This window comes from Macrobrachium nipponense, chromosome 16 (genome assembly GCF_015104395.2).
Source record: "Macrobrachium nipponense isolate FS-2020 chromosome 16, ASM1510439v2, whole genome shotgun sequence".
Lineage (NCBI taxonomy): Eukaryota > Metazoa > Arthropoda > Malacostraca > Decapoda > Palaemonidae > Macrobrachium > Macrobrachium nipponense.
In genome coordinates, this window is record NC_087209.1 from 52,622,124 (window position 1) to 52,649,746 (window position 27,623).

The following is a 27,623-nucleotide window of genomic DNA, read 5'->3' on the forward strand; positions in this document are numbered from 1 at the left end:
CCGACATCTACAAGAAGTGCATGGATCTTTTTTCCAGATTTCCCTCTGTCTGCGTTCTCTACCGTCTTCATCTTTGCATATCTTTTTTTTCCGAATATTGCCATCACACATTTTTTCCAATGTATCAACCTGTTAAAGAAACATAATTAGTTACATACAATGTAGTTGGCAAATACTGCATAAATTTTATTGCGCTTATATACAATACAAAAAATGCAGATACAGAGAACATACCTTTTTGTTCAGCTCCATAACTGTTTTTGAGAGTTGCTCAACCAAGACCTCAATACCCTCTATTCGTTGTTCAGTCATGTCTTGTTCGTAAGTTCCAAAATCATCAACAATGATTTCTTCATCTTCACTTTCATTAGAAGAGTCTTCAGACAAGAGTCCATTAAAGCTGTAAGAATGTTGGCTGCAAAAATCAAAAAAGGTATTAAAGTACATACTATGAGATATTTAGTATTCTATATTGTACTGTACTAAACCTTCTGACTGCATAGGTTATGACTGAATTACTGTAAAAAAAACGAAGATAATCAACATCAACTGCAGTGCTGACCGTCACCATGCATTCTCCCAAGAAGCATTCTTACTGGTTTCTAATTAGTGTTATATAAAATACCAACTAAATAAACTACAACAATCAGAGAAACTATGTAATTTGATAAATGAATTGCAAACTGAATATAGCATAAAGTACAAACTTCGTTAACAAACACATACTAAGAACTCTCTGATGTAACGGAGGAATTCCTTGGATTGTATTTAAAAGTTCTAGGTGAAGAATACTCCGGAAAGATAATTTGTTCATCGTCATCAATACCCATTAATTCATGTTCCCTGTCTTCAACATGGGTAAAGTCTGTCTGCCGTCGAAAACGAACACCAGGATCTGACAGTCGGTGAAAATTTCCCGAGTTACGACAATCTAATATCAGAAAAGACAAAATCAGAAACTGTGTAAGTATATAGGTGCCTGCAACAAAAGAAACAAAATAAAAAATAAATAGCATCCTGATATGTCATATCACTGCACATATTCCCATTTAAATATTGTTTGACTGAGAAGTTCTATATCCAAAATGACTGGATTACTGCACAAAAGTCCTTTGTTAATTAACACCTTAATACATCAAATGATTCTGCACAAGAATGTAACTGAACGATGAAATAGGTAGAAAGGTATGTTTATATAAAAGGACATCTTGCTAGTAATCCTGTTGGGAAGACAAGAAGTCCCCTTAGATGTCCTCAAGGTTGTTCCATGAGGATCCTATGCATATCATACATAATAGGGTAGCATAGCATTATTGCTGCTTTGCACTTGATACACTGCTAGCATCAAGAGACTCATGTTTCTTCAACATCCCCAAATAACCAACCAATACCTCTTTGGTAACCATCACTAGAGCCTAACAGAAACTCTTCCCACATATTTACAGCATCAAGTTACACCTACTATAAATGGTCATCATTTCTCAAAATTATTTGGCGACAGCACTTTGAAGCTACACTATATAAATCTAAGACTCCATTTTTAATCCAATATGATTTAGCTATTTGTCCCACTCCAGTGAAAGTTGTCATCTATACCTTTAGCAGTGCCTTTTTCCCATAGTCCCATTCAAAGTTGTCACCATTGCAAGAGTGCTCATTTGTCCTACTTTCCTTATTTGTTATTACAAAAATGGCTTCATCATTGAGGTTGAATTAGTTCTATATGAAAATCGAATCTTTCAAAAGAAATTATTAAGCTTCCTGAAGTTACACGGACTTTCGACAGTGTTGAGTAACATTGCTAACACACTTCAGACTGGTGTGATCTGCATTCCTTTGCGCTACTCAGTTACATGAAGAAAATGAAGATGACCAAGATGGCGATCTTGCCTGTCCTGGACTACAACTGCAGCATCTCATTGGCAAAATAACTTGCTTGATATAGGTTGGTGTACTCATGAGTCACTTTACTATTTGTATTAAAAAATTCAATTTTTTTACGGCATCCCTGACTATGCCACCTAACAATGGCCATTTTCTTCATCTTGCAAACACTATCTTTATAAATGAAGGGTTCCTGTCATTTCCCTGCCTTATGTATGTACATCAAATATTTATATCCCACTCTGAAAGATTTCTGTGGCTGTCTATATGCTTAATGCTATGTAATTTTCTCATGATCATTAAATAAATATGATCAGTAAACAATCATTTGAGTATTAACAAAATTATGTCTAAAAACATTTATAATGCCCGACTAAAACTTACCAAACTCGGATGCAATTTTCATAAAAGTAATAATATAAAATTTTGACTCAACGATCCCACATTGCATTAAAATATCTAGACTTACGTAGAAAATACTCATAGAAACTGAATGTTATCTAATCCTTTACCTGAGCAACATTCTTTCCACATGCGCAGGTCAACAATCGGTACATCACTGCATGGTATAAAAGCTGGAGTCTGCTCTCTTGGCAACACAAATACATCTGGTGTCACATCATTGATCTCATCACCATTATCGCACAACACTCGGCCTAAAGTAATTTGTCTTATTTGTGCCAGTTGCTCCGAAGTGAACACAGATGGACTCTCGTACCAAAATCTATAAAAGGAAATAAAACCACCAGGAGTAACCAGATGGCAAATTAAAACATTATTATCATATATATGACTGAATATGGCATATACCCCTATTTCCCCAGTCTTTATATTATTCACCTTATCGCAATCTACATATACAAGTCTGAAGAAATTTCCATACAAGAGTTCTTAGATCAAAAAATTTTTCTGTCTAATAAGAAAATTTAAATCCTTTAAAATATAATAACAGAATTATAAATGATGCCTACTTAATAGGATCATCTCTACACACATGAAAATATATTATATTAGAACACAGCAGCCTATTTATTTCTTCATTCAACATATCACTTTGAAATCGTAATTAAAGTTTGAATCTATTAAGAATTAAAGCTCATTGTGATGAAAAGTCTTTTAAAGTTTGATTTCAGCTTATTTGTGCTCTCTAGTTTCCGGTGTGTTGAAGTATGCTCAAGATTTCCTTCCTCCAGTATTCGTTAGGTTTTCTGTCTAAAATAAGAGAACCACACTTTATAAAGTAAGTGTCATTCGGTCATTAGCCTACACTAGACAAGTAATAATAATACCTGAACAACTTGTAATTTTAATTTTTCTGAAGTCCGAGATATTTATTATACACTTTGTATATTGCCACCTTACTTCTCTCATTTTTGTTACCCAGCTGTCAAGCACAGCTACTATTACTTCTTTTGTATTTCCCACCACATACCTCTTGTTCACTTCTGCTTATTGGAGCAAAAGTGAGTCTAGGTAAACGATTAAACCCATTGTATATATTTCTTTATTTGATGTCATGTAGGTCAAATATTTATTTTCTACCTCTAACATTTTTATTGGTTCCTGCTGTTCATGAAAGTCTCATAACTACACTTCAGGATGTGAATACCTGATTTCTTGTCATAACTCTTGAATCTCTACTGTTTAGAGGTCTAATCTGTATCGGGATTCAACCTTTCTAGCACTGATCCTGGTGGCTGATAAGCTTTGCTCTTTATAACCTTAACGATATAAAACAAATTACTAAACAGATGAGTTAATCCACAACTTTGAAACAACATCCTCTATCTTCAACCTATGGCTCTTTTACATCACTATATTGTATATGATAATTCGTGCTTTTGTATCCTTACATAACTCAGGTATCTTTTCCCATCCAAACCTTGGTTTCTCTATGACTGTATATCTAGATAGAGGTTATACAAGGCTCACTTGGAATCTTGCCATGTTTTGAATTCCAATGCCACTAACGAAGCAGGGGATCTATGCAAAATCAAACTGTTTAGTCCTAAGATTTCATTTTTCTCTTCAGCAAAATCAATTAACAAAACAAGCAAATCTGGGTTTCTCTTTCATCAACAGGTGATCTACAATCCTATATCATTCATTTGGTCATCCTATCTAGGAGTTCGGCATATGACTTAGATAGCTGAACTCCTAGCTATGGTTTTACTCCCTCTCTGAATTAATGTCAAACTTTTATCAAGTACTTTTAAGTTTGAGGTAATTTACAGCACTGCATCTGTCTCTTTCCTGATACTCAGTTCATTGGTGTCCTTCAAGGGTCTATTCTTACCCATAAACTGTTGTTTTATTTCATAAGTAATTTCTTCAAGTCTTTTCTTGCCCTACTGATTCACATGAAAATTATTGTACTCTTCAGTATCTGCCTTCCGCTCCTCACCAACACAAAATTATTCTCAATACATATCTCTTAACTTTATGTAATGTTAATAATGTAGACCTTGAAGGCATTTCTGAATGGAGGCCACATAAACTGCCTTTTTATCAATAACCAGGAATTTTCTTTCCATCTCATACCCTTACTGCCTCGCAAACAGTGAATATGAAGTTGGAAACTAACGTCCTGATATACCAGGAGTATTGGGATAGATATGAATAATTTCATAAAATGGAAGGGTCATATGATGGATAAGACTATTTCTGTTTATTAAAAAGTGCGTGTGCTTTCCAATTTCCTCATATACTTCTTCACTAAACAGCAGCTTAGTATTTATCCTTGTATGAAAATGAGTTCTTGTACACTATATTGCTTGATAGATCTAAAATAAAGGCTTTCTGTCAAAGAGGTATCTTGACTAATATTTCTAACTTTAATTTACCTCATACCTAATGGGAGATTGCTGATTTTGCTTTGAGTGCTCTCCCCATGAGTCACTTGATTGTTTGCCACATTCACTTAACCCGTCCTTGTAGAACATGTAAAGTACCATGATCTGACACATACAATGTATAAGTCATAAATTCAAGTCATTCATTTCAATCAGTCCTCCAAAAACCAACTTTAAAAATTTAAAATATTTTGACTTTTTTCAGTATTTTCCAACTTCAACATTGAGCGTATTGTGACTTTTTCAGTATTTCTCAATTTCAATATTTACATATTCTGCCTTTTTCAGTACGTATATCGCAAAACACTTAACCTGCCTCTTCGCAAGAATTGGTTCTGTAGATACTCGAAGGGTGTTCATTAATATAACGACTCCTCTTGAAAGACCAAACGTATGTTGGATAGCCACCATAACTGTTTTGTTCTCTTAAAGTACATAAAGGTTTTCATTCTCACAGTCATGAACCAGGATTTACTCTAATTCGCATCATTAGCTAGAAAGCACCTCTATCATTCAAAAGGAAGTGACATCGAATCATCAGTCCCTCGTAGCCCATAGCCCCTTTCCAAAAACATTTCACTAAAATCCAGACTACCGGCCATTTCATAAGAGAGGAAGAAAAGCACCACATGGGGTAAATGTCATTGCAAATACGGAGCTATATAGAAAAATGGAATACGTACTTGAATTACAGAACTCTTACAATAGTATTAGCCACTCTGAAGGTGACAGCTATATTACAGTTAAACAATTTTATATGCATATGCAAGAAGTTAAAGATGGAGAACATATGTTAAGAATGTTGCAGTAACAGGAAATGTAAATGTAAAAGTCTGGCAACACAGAATTGGTCTACAAAACATTCTAGGTGCCTTTACAATTGAAGAAAGGAAGCAGTTTTTGCCCCTGCATCAGACGTCTATCATGAAGATTTAAAATCATCGAAAAGGTAAAAACATGAACATGGAAGGCTATGGATGGAGTTCTATTAACGGAACATATAAATATACGCTAATTATTCATCTAATTCTTACTCATATGCAGATACGGTAATAATTCATCTAATTCATACAATTCTCACAAAAACTTGTTATGTTACAACATTATGGAGAGTTTTCAACTGTGTCATTGGTCACTGAATTCAGACTGTAGAATGTGACAACCTATAGCCCAGAATATTCTGATAAAAAAAAATAATTGCCTAACAAATCTGCAAAATTGTTAGAAAACGTGGTGCTAGAATTCCCATGTATCAGCCTTATCATGAATTCCAATAGGGGATTTTTGGGCCATCAAAGATCAGGAACTAAGAGAAACAAAAGAAACAGAACATGAGCGTAAAAAATATTTGAGATAATATACCAAATTTCGATGTAAGGGGAAAAATCGATATTTAATTCTTTGTTGAGGGCAGCAGACATATTAACGAAAGAACTGGACACATCAAGAAAGAACAAGAGTCGCTCAAGATAATTAAGAATTCTAAAGCCTGTGATTCACTTCAGATGTATACTGCTTTCCTTAAGAGTATACGTAGTGATGGAAGAGCATAGTTAGATATACTGAGGAAAGATATAAAAAAGATAGAGTATATAGAGGATGAATATGAAATTAAGGTTGAAACAGAGGTATCAGAACAATGGAAGCAGTATTTTGAAAACATTCTGAATGAAGAAAATGAACATGAAATGGAGGATGATGGTATAAGAGAAAAAAATTAAAAACTGAAGATGTTAATATAGCCCTAGGAAAGATGAAAAATGTCAAAAACCCAAGACGATCCACAATATCAATTGATTTAATAAAAGCAGGTAGACATCCAGTCATCAGCAAGCTTAATAGAATATTATGGAAACCTGATTATGGAAGAGATGGGTCCAGAACGCAGAAAAAAATATCCTTGCAGTAAAAGTATACATATGAAAACGGGATGCACTGCGCTGTGGAAATTACGGATGAATAACAATGCTTAAGCATACTATGAAAATTTGGGAAGAGACAAGAGATCAACAGAAGCAGTCTTTACAATGAGATAACTGCAGGAAAATTACCAAATAAAGAAGAGGATATTATGCCATATATTTGTAGATCTTGGAGGGCATTTGACAGAATGCTGAGACTAATATTAAATGGACATTACGAAGTCAGAGGTCACCAGAGAGACACGTTATGCTAGTGAGGTTACTAAACATATCCCCGGATCTCAGTTAAGGCAGTGGTGGTTGTAAAATAGGAATTAAAGGTAAATGTTGGTGACCATCATAAATAAAGGCTGGACCTTTTGCTGTTTATCATAGTGATGGAAGCGGAGACAAATTAGTTCTGGAAATGGAACATGGTGCCAATAGCAGAATCTGCAGAAGAGTTGTAGAAATCTTTAAAGATGGAAGAGTGGAATAAAAAGGAGCGAACTGAAGCTCAACATTACCTAAAGAAAAAAAGCTTAATGTGACCAGGAAGGAAGCAAAGGAAATAGTATAATTAGGAAAGTAACTCCGTGGTTGCTGTTGAACAAACGGGAAGAAAGGACTCTAAAGGACCCTGCTGTGACAGATGGTTAGGTCATAGATGAGGAAAAGCATTTCTGTTAACTTTGGGACACACCGGACTGTAAAGCAAGAGGTGAAAGATCAGTGAAAACACGGGACTGCCAAAGAAATTGGAGATTTTGAAAAGATGTGACCATAGAATGGTAAGACACTGGAGTAAGATGAGGTCTTACTTTACAAACGAGGAATTGGTGAAGAGATACAGTATAAAGAAGTTGGGGAAAAAATGAGATCCCAGATTAAGATGATTTGGACAAGAAGGGGAAAGGAAGGAGAGAAACAGTTGGTCAGAATAGTAATAGATATGGAAGTAACAGGACGGAGAGCTATTGGCTGGCCCAGGAAATTATGGAAAATGGGAACAGATGAAGCCCTAGACCTCATTAGAAGTTATGCAGTAACAGGACAAAGCAGGAAAAAGTGGAGAGAACTTATTACTATTCCTATAAAGGGAAAATTTGACATCGAATCATTTATGATGAAAATGATAATGATGTTATGGAATGTATAAGTAAAACAGTGGTTTAATAAACCTACTAACAAGAAGGGTGATTAGAACAGATTCTCACTATGGTGGAATACTTATGCTCTATGCCTAGAAGGTATAAGAGAGGATACATGGAAAGATATATGAGACAATACATGAAACACTATTGAAAGGATGTGTATAACCATAGCCTATGGTGGAAGGCAAAGAGGTTCTCAATTTGCAAGAGTGACCCATGAAATTATCTTTAAAAAAATACAATAAAGATGAGTACATTGTATTTTTAGGTTTAAGAAAAACATCTGATTGTGTACAAGGGCAAAAATATGCAGAGAGCAGTTTATACTGTATAGCAAAATATAAAATATAAATGTAGACACGCTTTGAAAGTGATGCACGCCATTGTTCTTTCATGATTATGATTCGACATATTCTTATGAAAATATATAACAAAACTTTGACGTACTTCATACAGATGCGCAATGCAATCGCACAATTACAAAAGAATATTTTGGAAGAGTGGAAAGCCATCCTGACATTAAATTGGAAAAACAAACAGATGCTGCTTACACGAATATCTACAGAAGATAACAATTTGTCAAAGGTCAAGTTCACTATAAGGGTAAAAATAAAAAATATCTTGAAATAATGTTTGTTAATGACATCGATTCCCAGCTTTAAAGATCTAACAGAATTATCACGTCTATTTATATTCGCCACCTTCTATACCCCTAATGAATATTAATACAATGTGAAGCAATACCAGTATACATCAACATTGAGACCAGTTCTAACTTACGACCAAAAGTCTCAGACCCTTGCATACTAAAATCCAACTAATTCAGCTGAGATGAAAAGGATTAGACTGATGGAAATATCATAAGGATGGATTGGTATTTTGGCCAAAAGTCAAGTGCTAAGAACTACGAGATAATTCAGCGCTGAAAGAATAATTGAGAGTAGAAAAGTTTGAAAGGTGTAACAGGAGGGAAACCTTGCAGTTGCACTATGAAACAATTTTTAAGAGAGGGTGGAAAGTAAAATGAAAGAAAGCAAATATGAATGGAGGTACAGTAAAAAGAATGGAAGGGGTTACAGCAAGGGGCCGAAAGGACAATGCAAATAACCTTAAGTAATGCATACAGTGCACCGCATATGGTGCACTAACGGTACTACCCCCTACGGGGAAAAAAAGAGACTGAAACTGAATGATATTTTGAAGTTCACAGGGAAGGGTATGCTCAGGTGATTTGAGCATGTAGAGAACGGGAGATTTTTTATAAACAAAGATATATTGACAATGAACACAGGAGAAAAAAATTTGCACTTGGAAACCAAAGAAGCGATTGAAACAAACACTAGTAGTACAATTGTGAGCAAGAGAGGCTATTCCTGCAATCAGATTGAGAAGAACGGTCTAGCAATGGGGATGACGTTTGTGAAGTAGAACTACTGACTTGGATTCTGGTTATAAATGTGAGGTTATAGGCCAGGTTTCAATACATTAGTACCAAAAATAAAAATAAAATAAAGAAATATATGCAACACTAAATCTAATGATTCAATATAAAATCGACTAAGAAAATACGAAAAATAAACCTATTGACAACTGAATTTTTTAAAGGAAATGGAAAGCCCTCATGTAGGGATCTAAAATTTCCAGAGGTAAAGAAGTAAACATGGTGGAACTGATACAATATGCAACTTGAAACTAGCCCTCCAGGATTGCCACATAACTGGGGAGCGGAGTTATGAAGAATTTACAATGATAAGGTAGAAATACAGAGAAAAAGTATAGTATTGAGAAAAAGAAAGGCATTTTCCTGATAATTCACCAAGCTTATTATATATAATAATAGTAAACTATCATGTTAATTTAGTAACAGGCGTAACAGAAGTCCTTGTTTCTCTCTCTCTCTCTCTCTCTCTCTCTCTCTCTCTCTCTCTCTCTCTCTCTCTCTCTCTCTCTCTCTCTGCGAATGATAAAAATTACACAATAGAAAAACTTCAACGAAAATGTGGAACGACTGAGCCAATTCAACTCTATTCAACATTTTAATCAACATTTTGCAATTTTCTTTTGACAATGATACAGGAATCTTTACAGAGGTAAGATGAAAATAAGGCAGTGATTTCAATTTTCTTAGAACTTGCTTCATTATGCATATGTTACAGATCAATACCTGATGCTTCAACTTGCCAATAGTGTTACTTTTTTAATCAGTTAGGATCTGCCTTAGGACATAAGAAAACAATTTGAAACGAAATAATTGTGGAATGTAATACTAAAGACTCCATAATGACACGTTACCGAAAATTACAACTATATAAATTTTTTACTGTAGAAATATAAAGCAAAATAATCAACTAAAAACTATATACATAAAATTTTATAATTCCTATTTGACAAAGATTGTGTTGTTGATCTTCATACATCTGCCACTAAGCTTATTTTACCCTGCATCTTGGAAAGGAACATGGTGATTGGACCCTTAGCTTAGAAGCACTTGTTCATAGAAAATTTGCTATTCTTTAAACTTTAACTTGAGGTCTGATCCTTTGAACTGTCTCCCATATCACCTTAGCAATGCTTACCATTACCCTATAGAAAATATAGTTCTAGCATAAACTAGAGTAATTTCTATTTTGAGTGCTGCTACTCCCTATAAATACATCTTGCTGGACTTGATATGAGGACTAATGATCTTTTGAGCATTATTCATTTACTATACGAATAAGTGCTCGTAAATTGTAAAAGAAATTTCTGAAGATAAAATTCATCATTGCCTACTCTTATCACACATTTATGGCAAATATCTTTTAAAAAATAAGGCTAACTTAAGCCTCTAGAGTAAATGGAACTGAAGATTGTAATCTTACCTGTCACCATCACGTAATTTTCTAAATTGCTCTACAAGTAAGCAAAGGAATGTTGGCCCCACTCGTGCTCCATCAAGACGATCTTCTAATAATCCTCCAACCCACACATCAACATTACCTACAAAATGTATGGAAAAATGCTTCCTGAATCCTTAATACGTGAGTTGTGGAAAGGAAAATATATATTAAAAACTCCAGTTACTTCTTAACAAACAGTAAAATAGAAGCTATGTTTTCTGGCCATCTGTTCTTGTTGACATCATACGCAACAGGTTTTGAATTTTCCTATCAGGATTTAACATACAGTGCCAGACAGCATGCGGTTTTCTTCTCAAAGCTTTCTTTTCAAATACTGTGCTGTAGTTTCGAAGATTAGCGAGATGAGATATATTGATGACAGAATGAATAAACAAAAGAGATATCAAAATATGACGAAACGATTTTACAGCTCGAGCAAGAAATGATAAGAGAGGATTATGGTACTGGCAATCAAACCAGCAGGTCAACAGGTCGGCGAGTGGAGCCTTTGCAGGAATAGCAAAAACGAGCTGAATGATACTTAGGCCACCAATGAAAGTAATACAAAAATATTTAAAATTTCAAAAGAAAACAACAGCTCAGATATGGTGTACTTTATTCATGATTATTTTATCTTGAAGAGGCACATAACGCTATTTCTGAACACCAATCTCGGCAGTAATTTTACGTAATTCATTATTATATATACCTTAATATTTACTTAAATTCTGTGGCACAACTGACTGGAAATGCAACTGATTTTGAGAATTTCATAAAGAAGCTAAATAGAAAAGGAAGATGAAGAGAAAATGACTGAAGCACAGTACAATGGAGATTTACTATTAACAGTCCCATGCTGGAAGATTTTCACTAGAAAGAAGGAAAAAATGCAAAGACATTAAGACACTCCGCACTTTCCTACAGTGTACTGAAATAACAGCAGCAAGGAATAAGCAACTTTTTTGGATCTAAAGCTTTCTTTACAATTATGTTTGAAGATGTGAAAAAAGAAAAGAAAACGCTTACAACATCAAGTCACCATCAGAATTAGCAATAAAAGCTATACAATGCAGGACTTATAACTAAACTGATCTCGAACAATGGCAGTAGAACTGCCATTAACAGAACTGGAAAATTATGTAGAAAATTAGGGAATCCTTCATGAAATACATTAAATTCTTATGACACACTTCTAAGAATATTTAGTAGTCGCCTTACATTCTCCAGAACTTTAATTTATGAGTGAATTGTGTAAGAATCCTATTTTATACACTGATGATTTTTTAAAAAGTGGCTGTGAAACTCTACATACAGTCTTCTCCTACTTCTTTCTCTTCAGCTTTTCCCATCCATATATAGGGTCGCTGTCTTCTCCATCTTCTGCGATCATGCACCATTACCTCACTCACGTTCCTCTCCCGCATGTCCAAACCATTGCAATCGTCTCTGTTGCAGCTTCTTTGATACTTCTGTAACTTTCACCGTCCCTCTTATAAAGTCATTCCTTATCCTGTCTCTCCTTGTCACTCCGCACATTCAACGGAACATTCTCATTTCTGCCACTTCCATCCTTCTCTCCTGTGCTTTCTTGAAGGGTCATGTTTCACAACTGTACATCAACGCAGGTCTAACAATGCTCTTGTACATTTTTCCCTTCAGCTTTACATTAAATCTTTTGTCACATAGCACACCTGATGTTTTCCTCCAATTGCACCAAGTTGATTGTATTATGTGGTTAACTTCCTCCTTCATCCCACCACAATCAGTGACGCACAACCCAAGGTACTTGAAGGATGTATCTTTTTTTACTTCTTTTTGTTCTAAGTTGATGCTTCCCCCTTGGTCTCCTCCATTCATTCACATATATTCAGCTTTTGTTCTGCTTATCTTTAGGCCTCTGTCTCCAACGCACTTCTCCACAACTCCAATTTCCTGCCTGCTTCTTCCTTACTGGCGGTTACTAACACTATGTCATCTGCAAAGAGTACACTCCAAGGTACCTGATCTTTCACTCCAGCCACTATCACATCCATTACCTGTGTTGTTGGTTCTCTATAAATATCATTTACAATCCTCAGATATTTTTCTGAGACACCTTTTCCCTTATGCACCACCAGACTTCTTGCCTAGACACTTGATCATATGCTTTCTCAAGATCTATAAATACTTGTTGTAGTTTCTTTCCTTTTTCTCTATATTTTTCCATGACTTGTCGCAATACAAAGATGGCATCTGTTGTTCATTTTCCTGGCATGAACCCAAACTGTTCTTCACTTAAAGATGTTTCATCCCTTAGCCTTGCCTCTATTATTCTTTCATAAATTTTCAAGGTATGAGCCATCAGTTTTATGCCGCGATAGTTGGCACAATCTTGGATATCGCCTTTATCTTTGTAAATGGGGACTAACAGGCTGTTTCTCCAGTACTAGTATATATATCACCGAGAAGTTGGAAACTGGACTTGCTAATTGCTAAGTTGATCCACTAATCTGCTCTTTACTTCAGTGTATGATCAAAAACAAAATCATTGTAAATCAAAAGACCATCTTACTGACCATCACAAGTAGAGAACCTCAATGCAGTTATGGGAAAAATTAAAAAAAAACGAAAGAATATTGTATTGTATGTCTACAGGTTAATAAATAGGCAAAAACAATTAATTACTTCTTGTACCATTATAGCTGCTACTATAATCTAGGATTTTTTTTCTTTGGCCTCTTATTCTATACTATGCATATATAAACGCAAAATTTTCGTTTCAGGGTAAAGTAAACAAGGTAACCCATGATCACATCAGCATGTAAATAATGAAGCACAATTTATAATCTGTTTAAAATGTTATGCTGGCAACAATTTAGTAAACATATCCATCACAAATTTACATTTCTGTGTACTTCAGTGTTTGCGCACTGTGTAAAGTAGAAAATTCACAGACCGAAGGACAGCAGGGCATAACTTTAGAGTGGGAGGGAGGAATCACATCAGCAAGATAAATAGAAAAGATACTAATGAAATGGGGAAACTGCGCCAAACAACCTAAAGTACCTATTTCTTTTCAGTATTATAACTTAGTACAAATGAAAACATCAACTCAGTTTAACTTAGATGAATGATGGACTAAAAATTTTGTCACTTACCTGGATGACCATACAGCTGTTTGAGTTTTTCACGGATTTCTACTGAAGATATATCGTCAGCTAGTTCGTCAAAGTCTTCAGGTACAGAAAGGTTACAAATTCGTCGGTACTCAGTGTAACCAGGGAGAGCGTGATCTCTACCTCTCTGGATATTCAGTGACGCAAGGTCAAGTGCTACCTCATGAGCTGCACGGAATAACTTTTCTGTGAGCTCCGTGTTCAGGAACTGCCCAGGTATCTAAAATAAAAAATTTTCCACTGTAATTTGAATTATATTAAATTGAAAAGTGCAGCATCAAACAGTGAATGTAGCATCAATTTATATAACTTTATCAAGTGTTTACAGAAACAATAAAGTTTCAACAAGGTTCAAATAATTAATATTGCTTATTATGCACGTGGAATTGCCAACAACCTTTCTTTTTAACTTTTAATGGATTCTTTTCAGCAAATTAATTTTAGATGAAATTCTTTTAGCTTTTACGGAATTCCTTTTAGTAAATATTTATTTTGAATTAAATTCGGCTCATTTTTCAGTCTTCTATTTTCGCACTCACCCAGATTTATCAAAAAGCCTAATGCACTTCTGGTTATTTTCATTTAGTAGCAAAATTGTAGCCAAATCGTATTAGATTCATTGCAATTTACACAACTACTATAGACAAACTGTTCAGAGAAACTGCTTTAGATACATCTTATTTTTACACGGATTGTTTTAGACAAATTCCATAGAACTGCCTCAGACAGCTATATAAGTAAGACTTCTTGAGGTTCAGTTCTCCAAAATGAATTGACAACACCTTTATTTTGTTACCATTGTCTCTTCCACTCCTGATCTGCAATGAGGCATGGCGCAGAATTTACTTCTCACAGTCAGCTCACCAGTCTCAAGAGTATTGTTAATCTTCATTCCACAAGAACCAAAATCTGGCCGAATCATGGTGGAAGAGACACAAGCAATGACAAGGGTCATTTGTTTCATTTCAGTAAAAATCATGTTGCATGCCACATCTCTGGCAAAACACTTCAGGAAATTTGTAAGTATTTAAAGTTCTGAAGCCGAGTTATGGGTTACTTTATTTTGAGAGACCTTCACTAATTCATCTCTTATTTCTACTCTAGAGAATCAAGATCACAAAATTAATGTCATGTTAAAGCACAATGAAACTGGGTGGAGGCCAGTTATTCACCACAGCCCTCTCGGTGACCTATTTCTTCATCTACCCAAGGGAGGAAACTTCCTAGTTTCCATTAACGTTCTGTATATTTCCATGTACCAGTTCACAGTCCTCTTGAATATTCCTTGGTTTCTCATTAATTTTTCCACAGCACCAATAATTTTCATATAGGCTATGGCCTTAGTTGCAGTGGTTGCACTTCCAGGAACCAGTTGTGAAAGTAATTTCACAGAATTTGGTGGGTCACTCTTCCATTTAACTTTATTTGATTCATCAATATGGTGAACTGAAAGTTCAGATCATCTTCAGGTTCTCTGATAGTGGAATACCAATGTTGCCTTTGCTCTAATTATACTGCACATTGGCCGCCTCCAAAATCTGGACAAACTTAAATTCCATCATAACAAGATCTAGTGTCCTTACCACTTTGCCAATTAACCCTCTAACAGGTGAGACCATGCCAAGTTAATAGTTCCCCGTCAGTGTGTCTCATGCGGGGCACTTTAGGCATTATGTAAGGCTTTTTGCAGTGTTCCTTCAGCACCTGGTTGCTACTCCTTTAATTCCTTTTACTATACCTCTGTATATATTGTCTTTCTTCCTTTCCTAAAAATTATTTCAACATTATTTTCAGCGCTGAATGATCTCATAGGTCTCAGCGATTGTTCTTTAGCCTAATTTTATATTCCAATTCCAATTCCTATTTAACGGGATCCAACTCACACCATAAGCTCTAAACTGCCCTGTATCCTTGAGTAGTAAGTGGGCATAATAAAAAATTTATGTACAGTTTCTTAGCTTACGCACTATCTTTATCAGAATGTATTCGTAGAAAATCAAAATATTCTAATCAACAATACATTTTGGATGCAAAAACGATTGTCTTAAAATGAGAAGCCTCCTCCCATCCCTAAGTTTATCTTAGTTTTACCAGACCACTGAGCTGACTAACAGCTCTCCTAGGGATGGCCTGAAGCATTATATATTTTCACGTGGCCAGGAACCAATTGGTCACCTAGCAACGGTACCTACAGCTTATAATGGGATCCGAAACACATTATATCGAGAAATAAATTTCTATCATCAGAAATAAATTCCCCTGATTCCACGTTGGCAGAGCTGAGAATCGAACTTGGGAACACCGGATTGGCAACCAAGTGCGAAAACCACTTGTCCAATGAGGAACTCCTCCCATCCCTGCCATCGCACATTGATGCCTAAGTTAAATGTAAGTTTCATAACAAATTGAGGGAAGAGAGCTTAGGGATCTTCTTCCAAAGAGAGCACCATTTATCCCGGGGAAGAATAAAAATGTTCCTCATAATAACTTCTTAGTTTCTTGTTCCTTCATACCAAAGTGATCATTATACTTAAATTAGTTTTTTTAATATCGCCAAACGATGTGCAGTAAACTGCATCGAACAGAAAACAATATTAACGCAGTGATATTGTTCTATTTCATTTCCTCTTTCCTGTACGATTTATGCTACTTAACTTTTACCTATACTTAAAATGTTACATTAAAACTGAATTAGGTTCAGCAAATTACCACACATTTATCACAATAACATAAAATGATTAAAGTGAGATGTTAAATATGGATTTAACATTGATTACATTGCTAGAAGTATGTGTATACATGTACTAAAAAAATTATGTATGCCTCACCTTTAGTTTAGCTGGAGTGGCAAAAAGGCCTCTAAGTAGAGGGTCAATACCTCCTTCCTGTACAATACGCCAAGGGCTAAAGAAAGCCTTGTGCAAAGGTAAATGGCCTTCAGCTATAGGCTGGAATGTAGCATTCAGGCGATGAAGGATTGGGTTGATAAGTGAGTGCCCAAACCTGAAATTTTCAAGGAAATACTGATGGAACTGTATCACAAAAAAACTTGTATGGTAGCTACAACTAACACCTTAGCTTCAGACCATGTTACACATAAACTCTTGAGTGTATGTAATGTGCAGCTACATCAGTGTTGCCGAAAATTGAGTACTAGATAACTTGGCTTACATAACAGAAATGGAGAATTTTTTAAAGATAGCAGGATTTAGTTCAAACAGTCTTCATGCTGCTCTATTTGACTGCTTAAGTTTATAGACATAAAATAATCCATATCTCCACTTTGCTTATAGATAATGTTAAAAACGGAAAAATGTATACTGTAAGAGCATGTGATCAATGGTGACGTTTTGTAGATCAAATGTTTATATGTACAGTACCTATGCCATGTGATCTTAAAAATGGTGGAGTCCAACAGTACAGGTTGTTGAGAGTATATATTCAATATGATGGCAGAGACAGAAACAGATAGAAAGAGTTTATTCACACCAATTTTCTCTACACGACTACACCACCTCAAAGCTCTAAGATCTCTATTTTCACCCATACTAACTTTCTTAAGACATCTTACTCATGACTACATTTCTAACACATCTGTCTTTCTTATTCCATGTAGCTTGTTTTTTTATATCAGGAATAAATATTTCACTCAAGTAAAAACGAATTGGATTTATAACCCAATTTACAATCTGATTCTTCATTAGGCTCTTTCTTCTCCTGCAAAAGTTTTTGAGAGCTCTTATTAACTTCTCTACCTCAGTTACAGTTCACCTCATCGTTCGCTCTACCACCGCCTGTAACATTCCCTCCCCAAAGCTCTCGACTTCTTGATTTTTACCTAATCTTAATTTTTTAACTACTTTTTTTTACTCACTATCAAACTCCTTCACTACTCTATTCAACTTGCATTTGTCATCACTAGCCCTCTCAGCATTTTCAATAAACTTCTGTTATCACATCTTCAACCCATGGTGTTATCCTAAAATTATATAACAGAAAACTTCCACCAGTGCCCTTCCTATACAAGAGTATGATCTTAATATAATTGAAACTTTTCATAAAAAAGATGATGAAATGGCTAATTACCTGTAAGCTGCAGTAGCAAACACATTACTAACTGTAGGGTTGATGGATGGATCATAGCCTTTATATTCCCCTAACATCTCCATTCCCTGTGGACCTAAAATGTGCTTCATCCAATGTGTATAAGTAATGTGTTGCATCTCAGCACCAACAACCTGGAAAAAATGTAAAGAAATGGAATATTCCCCAAACTTTAACCAATAACTGTGGTTAAAATCATTGCCATAAATGTCATAAAGAAAGTCGTTTTGAATGTTCCCATGTAATTTCCAGTTTCATAAAATTAATTACTGGCTAATGTTAACCAATACATTGAATGTGTAACGCATTAGAGGGTATAAATTTTACAAACCTTTCTTGCTTCATGAAATACCATATCTCCATCCCAGTGTGGATTAAGTTCTCTCATTGCTTGAGCAACTCTATTGTGCTCTCTGAACCAAAGTGTATGCATTGCAGTTAAGCCAGACTGAAAGAAAAATTATGATTATTTATTCTAAAATATGTAATAAATTCTATTAACCATAGCGCAGATTGTACTGGTTCATTCTTCTAAACTATAGCAAAGTTTGTGAGTTTTCTTATGTGATTCTACTTTCCCACACTTATTATGTAATTCAAAGAAATATGATAAATAGAATATGAAAAAGTTTATGAGAATAAAAATAACCCTAACCTGTTCATTTGCCCTAATATCACCAGCTACGAAACAGTCAATCGCGCTCTCACTCAGGTCTCGTCGACAGTCTACTGGAGCACCATCACTAAAAGGCATGAGGGGTTTTCCTGAGGACATTAAAATTCCTGTGCGTAAGTCGCCAATGTTATTTGTCAAATTACGGAGTAACCTCATTTCTCCTGCGCTTGACCCATATACCTGAAATAAACATATCATTATCATTCCTGAGAGGGATTGATTCTATCTGGAAGTTGACACAACATAAATGATATTTTGGTCCAAATATTGTAAAAATAAATACTGTACATGATTATATGGTACAGTACCTGAGAGCCATCGATATAAGATGTGAGCTGGTTAATTTGTTCCCTTGGTAACACAGTATTGAAAAACACAGATGTCATTCCTGAACCACAAATTCCAGAGGACCTTGTGAATTCCATGCAACGATGATGACGAATACGAGGGTCATCTGGTGGGATCTCAATTGGGAAGCATGGCGGAGCATAGTCACATGACCTAGAAATACACTTGTGGCTTTCATAAATGGTATTGTTATACAAGTATAAGAAAAATACTCCAAGGGCTACAAAATTTGGAATTACTTCAAAGGGACAGGTCCAAACTGTTGAGAAAATATCATCATAATATGAGCTTTATCTATAAATATTAAATACACACAGAATTAATGTGTAAATACCATTTATTCATAAAATCGTGCTTATGATTATCAAAGCAAAAATACCTTAATATAATATAAACTAGTGTAAATTTTGTATTTTCCTTTTAAAAATAACCTAGGACTTTTTTCCTCCTCTTTTTTCACCAACTGAGCTAATGAATCTAAAAATAAATGCCAGGCTTTTACAGTTAATTAATACAGACATCGTAGATATCAACGGTAAATTGTTGTACACAAAATACTTGAGTTAATAAGTTATTAGGATACATCTTTAGAATCAACCAAGTTGGCTTCCGGTTATGAGGTCTAGACAGACATAATTTTTTAAATCCATCTCTATTACATCACGAATGAGTGTTTAAAATTGTCTTCATTCTAAAGTAGATTGAATTATCAAAGAGACAAAAAAGAAGGAAAAGATTTCCAAGCTTAAGGGATGAATGACATGAACTACTAAATTCCTCTGTAACCTTAAGATTGTTATATCTGATAGGTTCAGCAACATGAGAAAATAGTAAAAGAATAATGTCAAAATACCTCACAAAAGTAGTGGCCAAAGTAACGACCATAAAACATGCAAAGTTAACCCACTTTTGACAAATCTCAAATGTAGCTAAGTTGAAAATAAAACCTAAAATACTGATCAGACAGAAAGCCCTTTTTTCATCTATCAAGACGAATCGTGGCTGGAGACTAAAAAAAAACAAAATCTTGAAAGAGCTTATCAAAAGCAACGTAAATTCAGTAACTTGAGCACAGACTTAGCTTACGAGAAGCTGACAAAGCCTGGTCCATGATCTAATCCTTCGAAAACACGTTAATAAATACTTGTGAATCTAAAATAATGATAATTGTAAGGATTGAAATTACTGGTTGTCCTACGTTATTGAGAAACATGTAGAATTACATAAATAGACACACAATGGAAACCAACTAAAACAAAATTATCTAAGTCTTCAACTATTACCATCACACAAGATACATAATGCACGGATGAAAACAAGTTTCCGGAGGAGGCTGGTATATTCATGAACATATGAATAAGTACTATGAAATAAAAATTTTTACTAAATGAAAGAAAATTGTTACAGATATTGTTAACATTAATGTATTATTAGTTTGAACACTAAAACCAGTGAATCCCACCTTTGGCAACTGACTCCATCATGAAAACTCTCTGAAGATATTGATGGAAGTGCATGGTCAATGTCATGATCCAAGAATTGTCCCCACTGCATCAGCATGTGTGTACAGTGGTGATCAGGAGAGACTTCTTCAGTGCTAATGATGCGAGTGGATACCAACCTAGCACTTGGTTTGAAAAACCCGTGATAACGTTTAGTTTTGGACCACCCTGTTCAGGAGGATATGATGCACAATTATGAGACAAGTTTATTGTTACTGGTTTTCTTAACCTTTATAACTGTGGCCAATCGTTGTTTCTATAACATATAGCATTGCATATATCAAGTTAGTATTACAGGCAGTCTCAGGTTATTGGTAGACTCGGTTATCGGCGATCCGATTTAACGGTGCTTGTCTAGCGCCAAAAATCCGCAATTTTTGGCGCCATAATGCCCTGATTTCTGGTTATTGGTGCCGACAATAGAGTTATGGCGCCAATACATACCAGACAGAGGCTCCATTAACCGGTTATCAGCGCCAAAATCTGGTTATCGGCGCCATAAATAGCAGATTTTCAGTTATCAGCGATTTTCACTTATCATCAAGCTGTCACAACAGAACCCCCACCTATAACCGCGGACTACCTCACCTGTAATTCCTTTTATCAACATATTCTCTTTTCTGGGCAATCAAAAAGCGACAGATTAGGCACACAAGACTCCAAAATAGCTTAGCAAATCTTACGATAGGTTCTATTTTCAAACCGCATGCAAAACGATAACAGTGGCCACTTACCTATGGGTGTATTGAACCCATTTTCATAAATGGGAGGAAGGATTCGCCTAAACCCAGTTAAGGACGACCCCCATAATGGATTCCGTAGATTATTGCAAGTGCCATCTATGGTCCTATACTTATTATGGAAGCACATATCATAGCAATGAACAGTTCGTCTGTGTGACAAGCATCCAGACAAATTTGTCAGAAGTATTAACTTTTCTGGAGAAAGAAGGTCTTGATAATTGTAACCTGTAAAAGAACTAAGTGAGAGTTACATAATTGTAATCTGAAAATAACTGAGTTACATAACTGTATTCAGTAAAAGAACTCAGGTGAGAGTTACATAACTGTATTCAGTAAAAGAACTCAGGTGAGAGTTACATAACTGTATTCAGTAAAAGAACTCAGGTGAGAGTTACATAACTGTATTCAGTAAAAGAACTCAGGTGAGAGTTACATGACTGTGACATGCAAAAGAGCTTAAGTGAGATTACCTAATTGTAACCTATAGAAGAACTTTACTTCATTCACCTACTTTTTACTCATATACATGAGGAATTTCATCATCTGCATCATTAATTATTATGTTCACATAAAGATGTTCAAAACAACATAAAAAAGATGTACTGGATAAGTTGATAATTTGCAATCCAGTCTTTGGTAAAACTCTATATACTCATGGTACCCCTTAGAATAACAATCCCACATTAAAGAAAATTTCAAACTTTTACATTAAGGTATTGGATAGTACATGATAAACTGAAACAACAAATCATCAAAGTTTTATATGTATTGCTTGCCTTCTCTAATTAATGCATATTAATGTAATGCTCCAGGGGTCTACTTAGTGTTTAGAGATGAATATGATACAAAACTAATTCTTCTTTCAAATACTTATTTTCAAATACTACTTCTGCTACCTAGTTTTAAGCAAGGAGCTACTTAACTGATGGTGAACTACTCAGTACAATAAGCTTACCATACTCATCATGCACTAATTATCCAATTATCAATATTATTACAGTGTACTTATATCATCGCAAATGATGGTAATATGAAAGAGGGTTGAGAAGGCAAGTGATGATCCTAGGGACATTTTGTATTGTCCTGAAGCTCGGACAAATGTAGTGCAACGTACATACCAAAGTGGTGGAGTAAACATTATCACACACTGTATATTTTATTTCCTTGTCATTCTTAAATTACTGTTCTCATTATTAAGATTGTTGTACTCATAATGTCAAAATTGATGATGATATTTGACAGATTGATTAAGTACCACCTCAAATACCGAACCAAATTACTATATCTTCATTCTTCATCACCACAGTTGTATAAGCGATAGTGGAAAGAGAGGCTTGGCCTGGGCGGGATAATAACGAGTGTAAACATTGAGTATATTATTTACCAACAACCACTGTTGTACAATAAAATAAGTAAAGTATATGGATACATATCTCATTTTAATATACAGTTAATAAAATCAAGCATATAGTAGAGGAGCATGTGTCACAAAATATCACTTCGTGGGAGTTTGAGTAAGGGGAAGGAATGGCTATCTGGAATACATCGCAGATATGGTTTACTCTAACATATTACCTGGTGTTTTAGCTTAAAATGTGTCAGAAGCCTTGTATGACGTCCAATCCAAGATGGCCGCCAATATGCAGATAGTCTTAGATTTTCCTCTATAAATCATTAAGGGTTAACCTACGAAAAAATGTCATCAATAACGATTGGTTCTATAGAAAATAACAAACAAAAGGGTATAAGAGCGTTAGTTTCATAAATACTACAGCTTGCGAGCTATAACCAATGCTTTAAATTTTCAACCATATATATTCTGCTTCTCATTGCATTTCCATTAGTAACTGACATTGGAGTTATCATATGATAAATATGATTGAAAAATAACTTGTTCGCCATATGATAAAACAACATAGCGCACAAAGTGCTATTTTTGGTAATTATCTCCTGCAGTGTTGGCAGATAGGGTTGCAATCAACGGATAAGACATCACTGGTCTCTTGTCATTCATATATTAGTACTTCAGTATCCCCAAACATATGAGTTGTTCACTCCACGCTTATAATTGTTTCTTCAGGATATATTTCTAATTTTAACTGCGGTGTTTTTTCATTACAGATTGTGAAAAAACCATTAGGAAGCAGAGAAAACTGACCAATGCAGGACAGAAAAGACATGAGAACATAATTGTTTACTATGCATAGTACTGACAGGATTTCTTGGACAGTTGAAATGAACATCAAAGGACAATTTCATATTATTGTGCAAAAATACATTTTCAATTTGCCCTTAGGTGGAAAAATATTATTTGCTGTGAATATGTGTAGCGTATTTAGTTTTTAAGTACTTGAGAAAAATAGTGTTTGAACTGTGATATATATTTAAATCTCTTTCTTCATTAATTCTTTTCCATAACGTCAAAGTATCCACATATCGAAAGTGTTTTAAAAGTAGACCTACCATCATATCGAAAGTGTTTTAAAAGTAGACCTACGTAAGGAAAACCTTACGTAAACTTTACTTACTGCATCTCCTTTGGTGATTCCAAAGAACTTTGAAAAACATATTAGGTTGTGTGCGAAAAAAACACATTGGTCCTGAAGAACTGAAAGATGGAAATGCATCATGGCATTCACATTGCTAAAAAGAATGTACTCACAAAGGATGTATGAAAAGCAAGAGTTTGAACCATCACCTTCCTCCTCTAGTCAGGAAGATGTAGATAGAAGCTACACAAGATCACACACGCCCAAGTAAGTGCATTTTTGCAATGAACAAGGAACACAAAGAGATAAATTATATATGATTACGGAATGATTCAGCAGGAACTCGCTTGAAATAAGTTGTTGATTTATCTAGCAATGAAATACTGAAAATTCGTCTGAGTGATTGCATCAACCCAGGAGACCCTCATGCAAAGGACATCATATATCAGTGTTGAATGTACATGTGAATGTGTTGTGACCGAAATATAACCATGGTGAGAGGATGCAACAAAACTGTGTTTCAAGTTAAGCTACTAATGTGAAATTTTTGTCTTCACTGATTGAATTCCTCAAAGATGATAATGTGACAACAATGGAGAAAATAGAAGAGCATTACAGAAGAATTGCATCTGATCATGGACTGAATGAAGCACAAATGAAAAATAGAAAGGAGATCAAAACTCATGTAGAGGAGTTGGAAAGTGTTGGTATTGTATTCAGTAATCCCAATCTGGTAGGGAAGCCCCAACGAGTTTCACTGGAAGCAGCAACAGACATTGCAATGTCTACTGCAGAAGAATTATATCAAGATACTGGGAAGAACATGTGAATCCTTCTTCAAGTTGCTAGTATTCTAACGAGAACTGTATCAACTAATGATGCCCCTACTGCCATCAAAATATCAGGGCCATCTTCAATTCAGTCTCTAAGGAACATTCCTCATTCCCTGGCTGAGGTCATTCCATGTGCAATTCCTAAAGGATGCAGACCAGAGAATCCCTTAATCAACCAAAGCAAATATTGTAGAGAAAATGTCTTAGAATCCTACTGGGCAGGTGATGTAATTTGGATGATGGCAACAGTCCTACCATTGACCATTAATCCAGACGCCATAGAAGAGTACAGATACAAGTTCTGTGGCACTACATGAAACCAAAAGTGATGATGAAATCAAATCAACTACTTCTAAATCAGTCAAAACTGTCCCAACATGGTCAGCTTATAACTCAGTTATGGACGAAATTAGAGTTTGTGTTTTACCGCTTATAGAAACAAGTCTAAAAACACAAGTATACAACTCACTTTCATGATGTTTCGCTGGATGTAGGCTTATACAAACCGGTACTAAAGCTAGCTATGACAAACAATATGTGGATGCTTTGACATTATGGAAATGACTTAATGAAGAAAGATATATAAATATACATCACAATTCAAACGTTTCTTTTATCAAAGCACACTAAACAAATTCACAAAAAATAATATTTTTCCAGCTAGAGAACTAATGCAAAATTTATTTCCGTACAATAATATGAAATTGTCCTTCGACAATCATTTCAACTGTCCAAGAAATCCGTTCCATATGATGCATAGTAAACTATTTTGTTCTCATGTGATTTCTGTCCTGCATTGGTCTGTTTTCTCTGCTTCCTCACGTTTTCTTTTTCACAATCTATAATGGAAAAACATCACGGTTACAATTAGTAATAAATCCTGGAAAAAATTAATTACAAGCATGGAAAACATAAATAACTCATATTTTTGGGGATACTGTTAGTACTTATATAAGATTGACAGGAGACCAGTGTTGTCTTATCTTCTGATTGCAGCCCTATCTGGCAACACTGCAGGAGATAATTATAAAGACAAATAGCTCTTTGTGTGCTGTTGTTTATTATTTGGGGAACAAATTATTTTCCAATCATATTTTTCAGATGATAATTCCGATGTCTGTTACTAATGGAAATGATTTGAGAAGTAGAACATATACATTGGAAAATTAAAAATAAATTGGTTATAGCTCGCAAGCTGTAGTATTTAATAAAATAAAGCACTCATACTTTTGTGTTTGCTATTTTATATTGAATAAATCATTATTGATGACATTTTTTCATAGATTAATTGTAAAACGAGTTATAGATGAAAATCTAAAAGCATCTACAAGGTGACGTTATACAGGCCTTCTGCCACATTTCCAGCCAAAACACTATATATTCAAGGTAATCACTTCATCCTATCATCCAAAATCCCATGAGATTACATAAGCACCCCTACTGATATACTTACCAGAAATGAGCCAATAAAACCATTAAATTGCCAAGAACTGAACACTCGTGTGTGGCAGATTATGAACAATTCTACTTCTATAAATCTGAAGTTCTTTTAATTAACATAGCTCTGAAAAGAATTAAGTACCTTCCATTACTTAACGGAAATATAAGAGATTCATACTTGTTAAATTGAAAACCATTCCAGATTCCACGTGAGTCTTCACGATCCTCAAGGTCTGCTCAATCTTCTCAGCAGCTCTGGCAATTTCTCTTCCTTCTCCGGTTGGAAACCGAAATATTCTCAGCAGTTCATGAGGATTTGGTGAACTGTTTCGCTCTCTTTGGAACAGCTGACTGAAAAGGAATTTCACCGTTCTAAGACCATGTCTGGCTGATTGACAAAGACATCTGATACAATGGTAGGGTTTGTGTTTGTGCGATCATTTTTTCAGTAATGTCGAAATTCCAGTGACAAATGTTTTCATGAACACACGAATCCAAACTGTTGTCAATGAAAAACTCTACCAAAAAATTGCGATACTTAAAACCATTCATTATAGTGTAAGATCACCAAGAACATAAAAGGTTATAATTAACTTCATGAAAATGGAAAAGTTAAAGGCACATAAGAGGTGGTGGTAAAACTCTTGGCAATCGGCAGGAATGTTACAATTTTGTTCTATGTCCGTGAATATCTGTCTTAGGCTAAAAAAAGACAGGAAAAATGAACACCTACAGAAAAAGGAGAGGGCCAGTAATGATATGAAGCTTGAAAGTGATTTTATGATGCTTAGGGCCAAAGCTTTTACTGAATAGCAGACTTGGAAGATATGGATGTTTTACTTTACTTGAAGGGGGTCTGACGACCTAGCCAAATAAGATTTCTGTGAACATTTTTACGCTTGTCGTTTTTTGTATCCTAAACCAGAGAGATTTACTAAAAATGAGTCAAATGTGCTATAGCGTCATACCACTATTGGAGTGAAACATGCTATTTACAATAATAAGAAAAATTGGAAAAACTTGTTATATGTAACAGCAATTTGCAATTTACCTAATGCTATATGGAAAACTAAAAATTAAATTCCGTCAATAAAAATTTCCTGTCAAAGCTGTCCTTGCAATATATGTTAATTTACAGTGAAAGAAAAAAACTTACCGTGAAGTCCTTAAAGCATCATAAGATAGCAGTAATTACGCTCCCATTTTTTTTCTTTGCAGCAATAAGTCTAACATACTGTACCTTATTGTGTCATTAACAGCCCTGTCCACTTGCTCGTGAGCTTCATTAAAGCTCGATTGTAAGAATTCATCTCCAATGTGTGTCTGAGGCTCAGCTGAAAGTAGAAAGTAAGTTTTTAAAGAAACACTTATTCAAACAAAGATATTGAGATATATAAAAAAATTATTATCACATCAGTCTTTATGTTCATCACGGACAAAATCTTTTTGTATCTGTTTTAAATCACACAAATACCGCATGATTGTAGAATCCTGTGGGGCTCACATGATTGACAAATAATCTGTGGTATATGACTGATTTCACAAAATTAGCCATTTCTTTCTTTGGCAGAAAACTTCTAAAGCCCTATGATATAAGTAATTCCCATTCTGGTAATACAAGATTGCCAAGGAAGAACTTACTGTGTTGAAGCAGATGAATGTA

The 27,623-nt window shown here is 34.9% G+C and overlaps 1 protein-coding gene across 1 annotated transcript; it reads right to left on the bottom strand.

Moving 5' to 3' along the window:
* LOC135195690 (peroxidasin-like) lies at positions 1 to 27,294 on the bottom strand (the record flags this gene model as incomplete). The annotated part of the gene is given in 15 exon segments (XM_064222085.1): positions 1 to 129; positions 235 to 415; positions 727 to 931; positions 2,397 to 2,608; positions 10,653 to 10,770; positions 13,808 to 14,045; positions 16,654 to 16,828; positions 17,912 to 18,063; positions 18,261 to 18,377; positions 18,585 to 18,785; positions 18,914 to 19,106; positions 20,416 to 20,623; positions 21,190 to 21,423; positions 26,139 to 26,311; positions 27,201 to 27,294. Coding segments are annotated over 15 exon segments (2,630 nt in total), but the record flags the coding sequence as incomplete, so codon positions are not given.
* Positions 27,295 to 27,623: the final 329 nt, after the last annotated feature.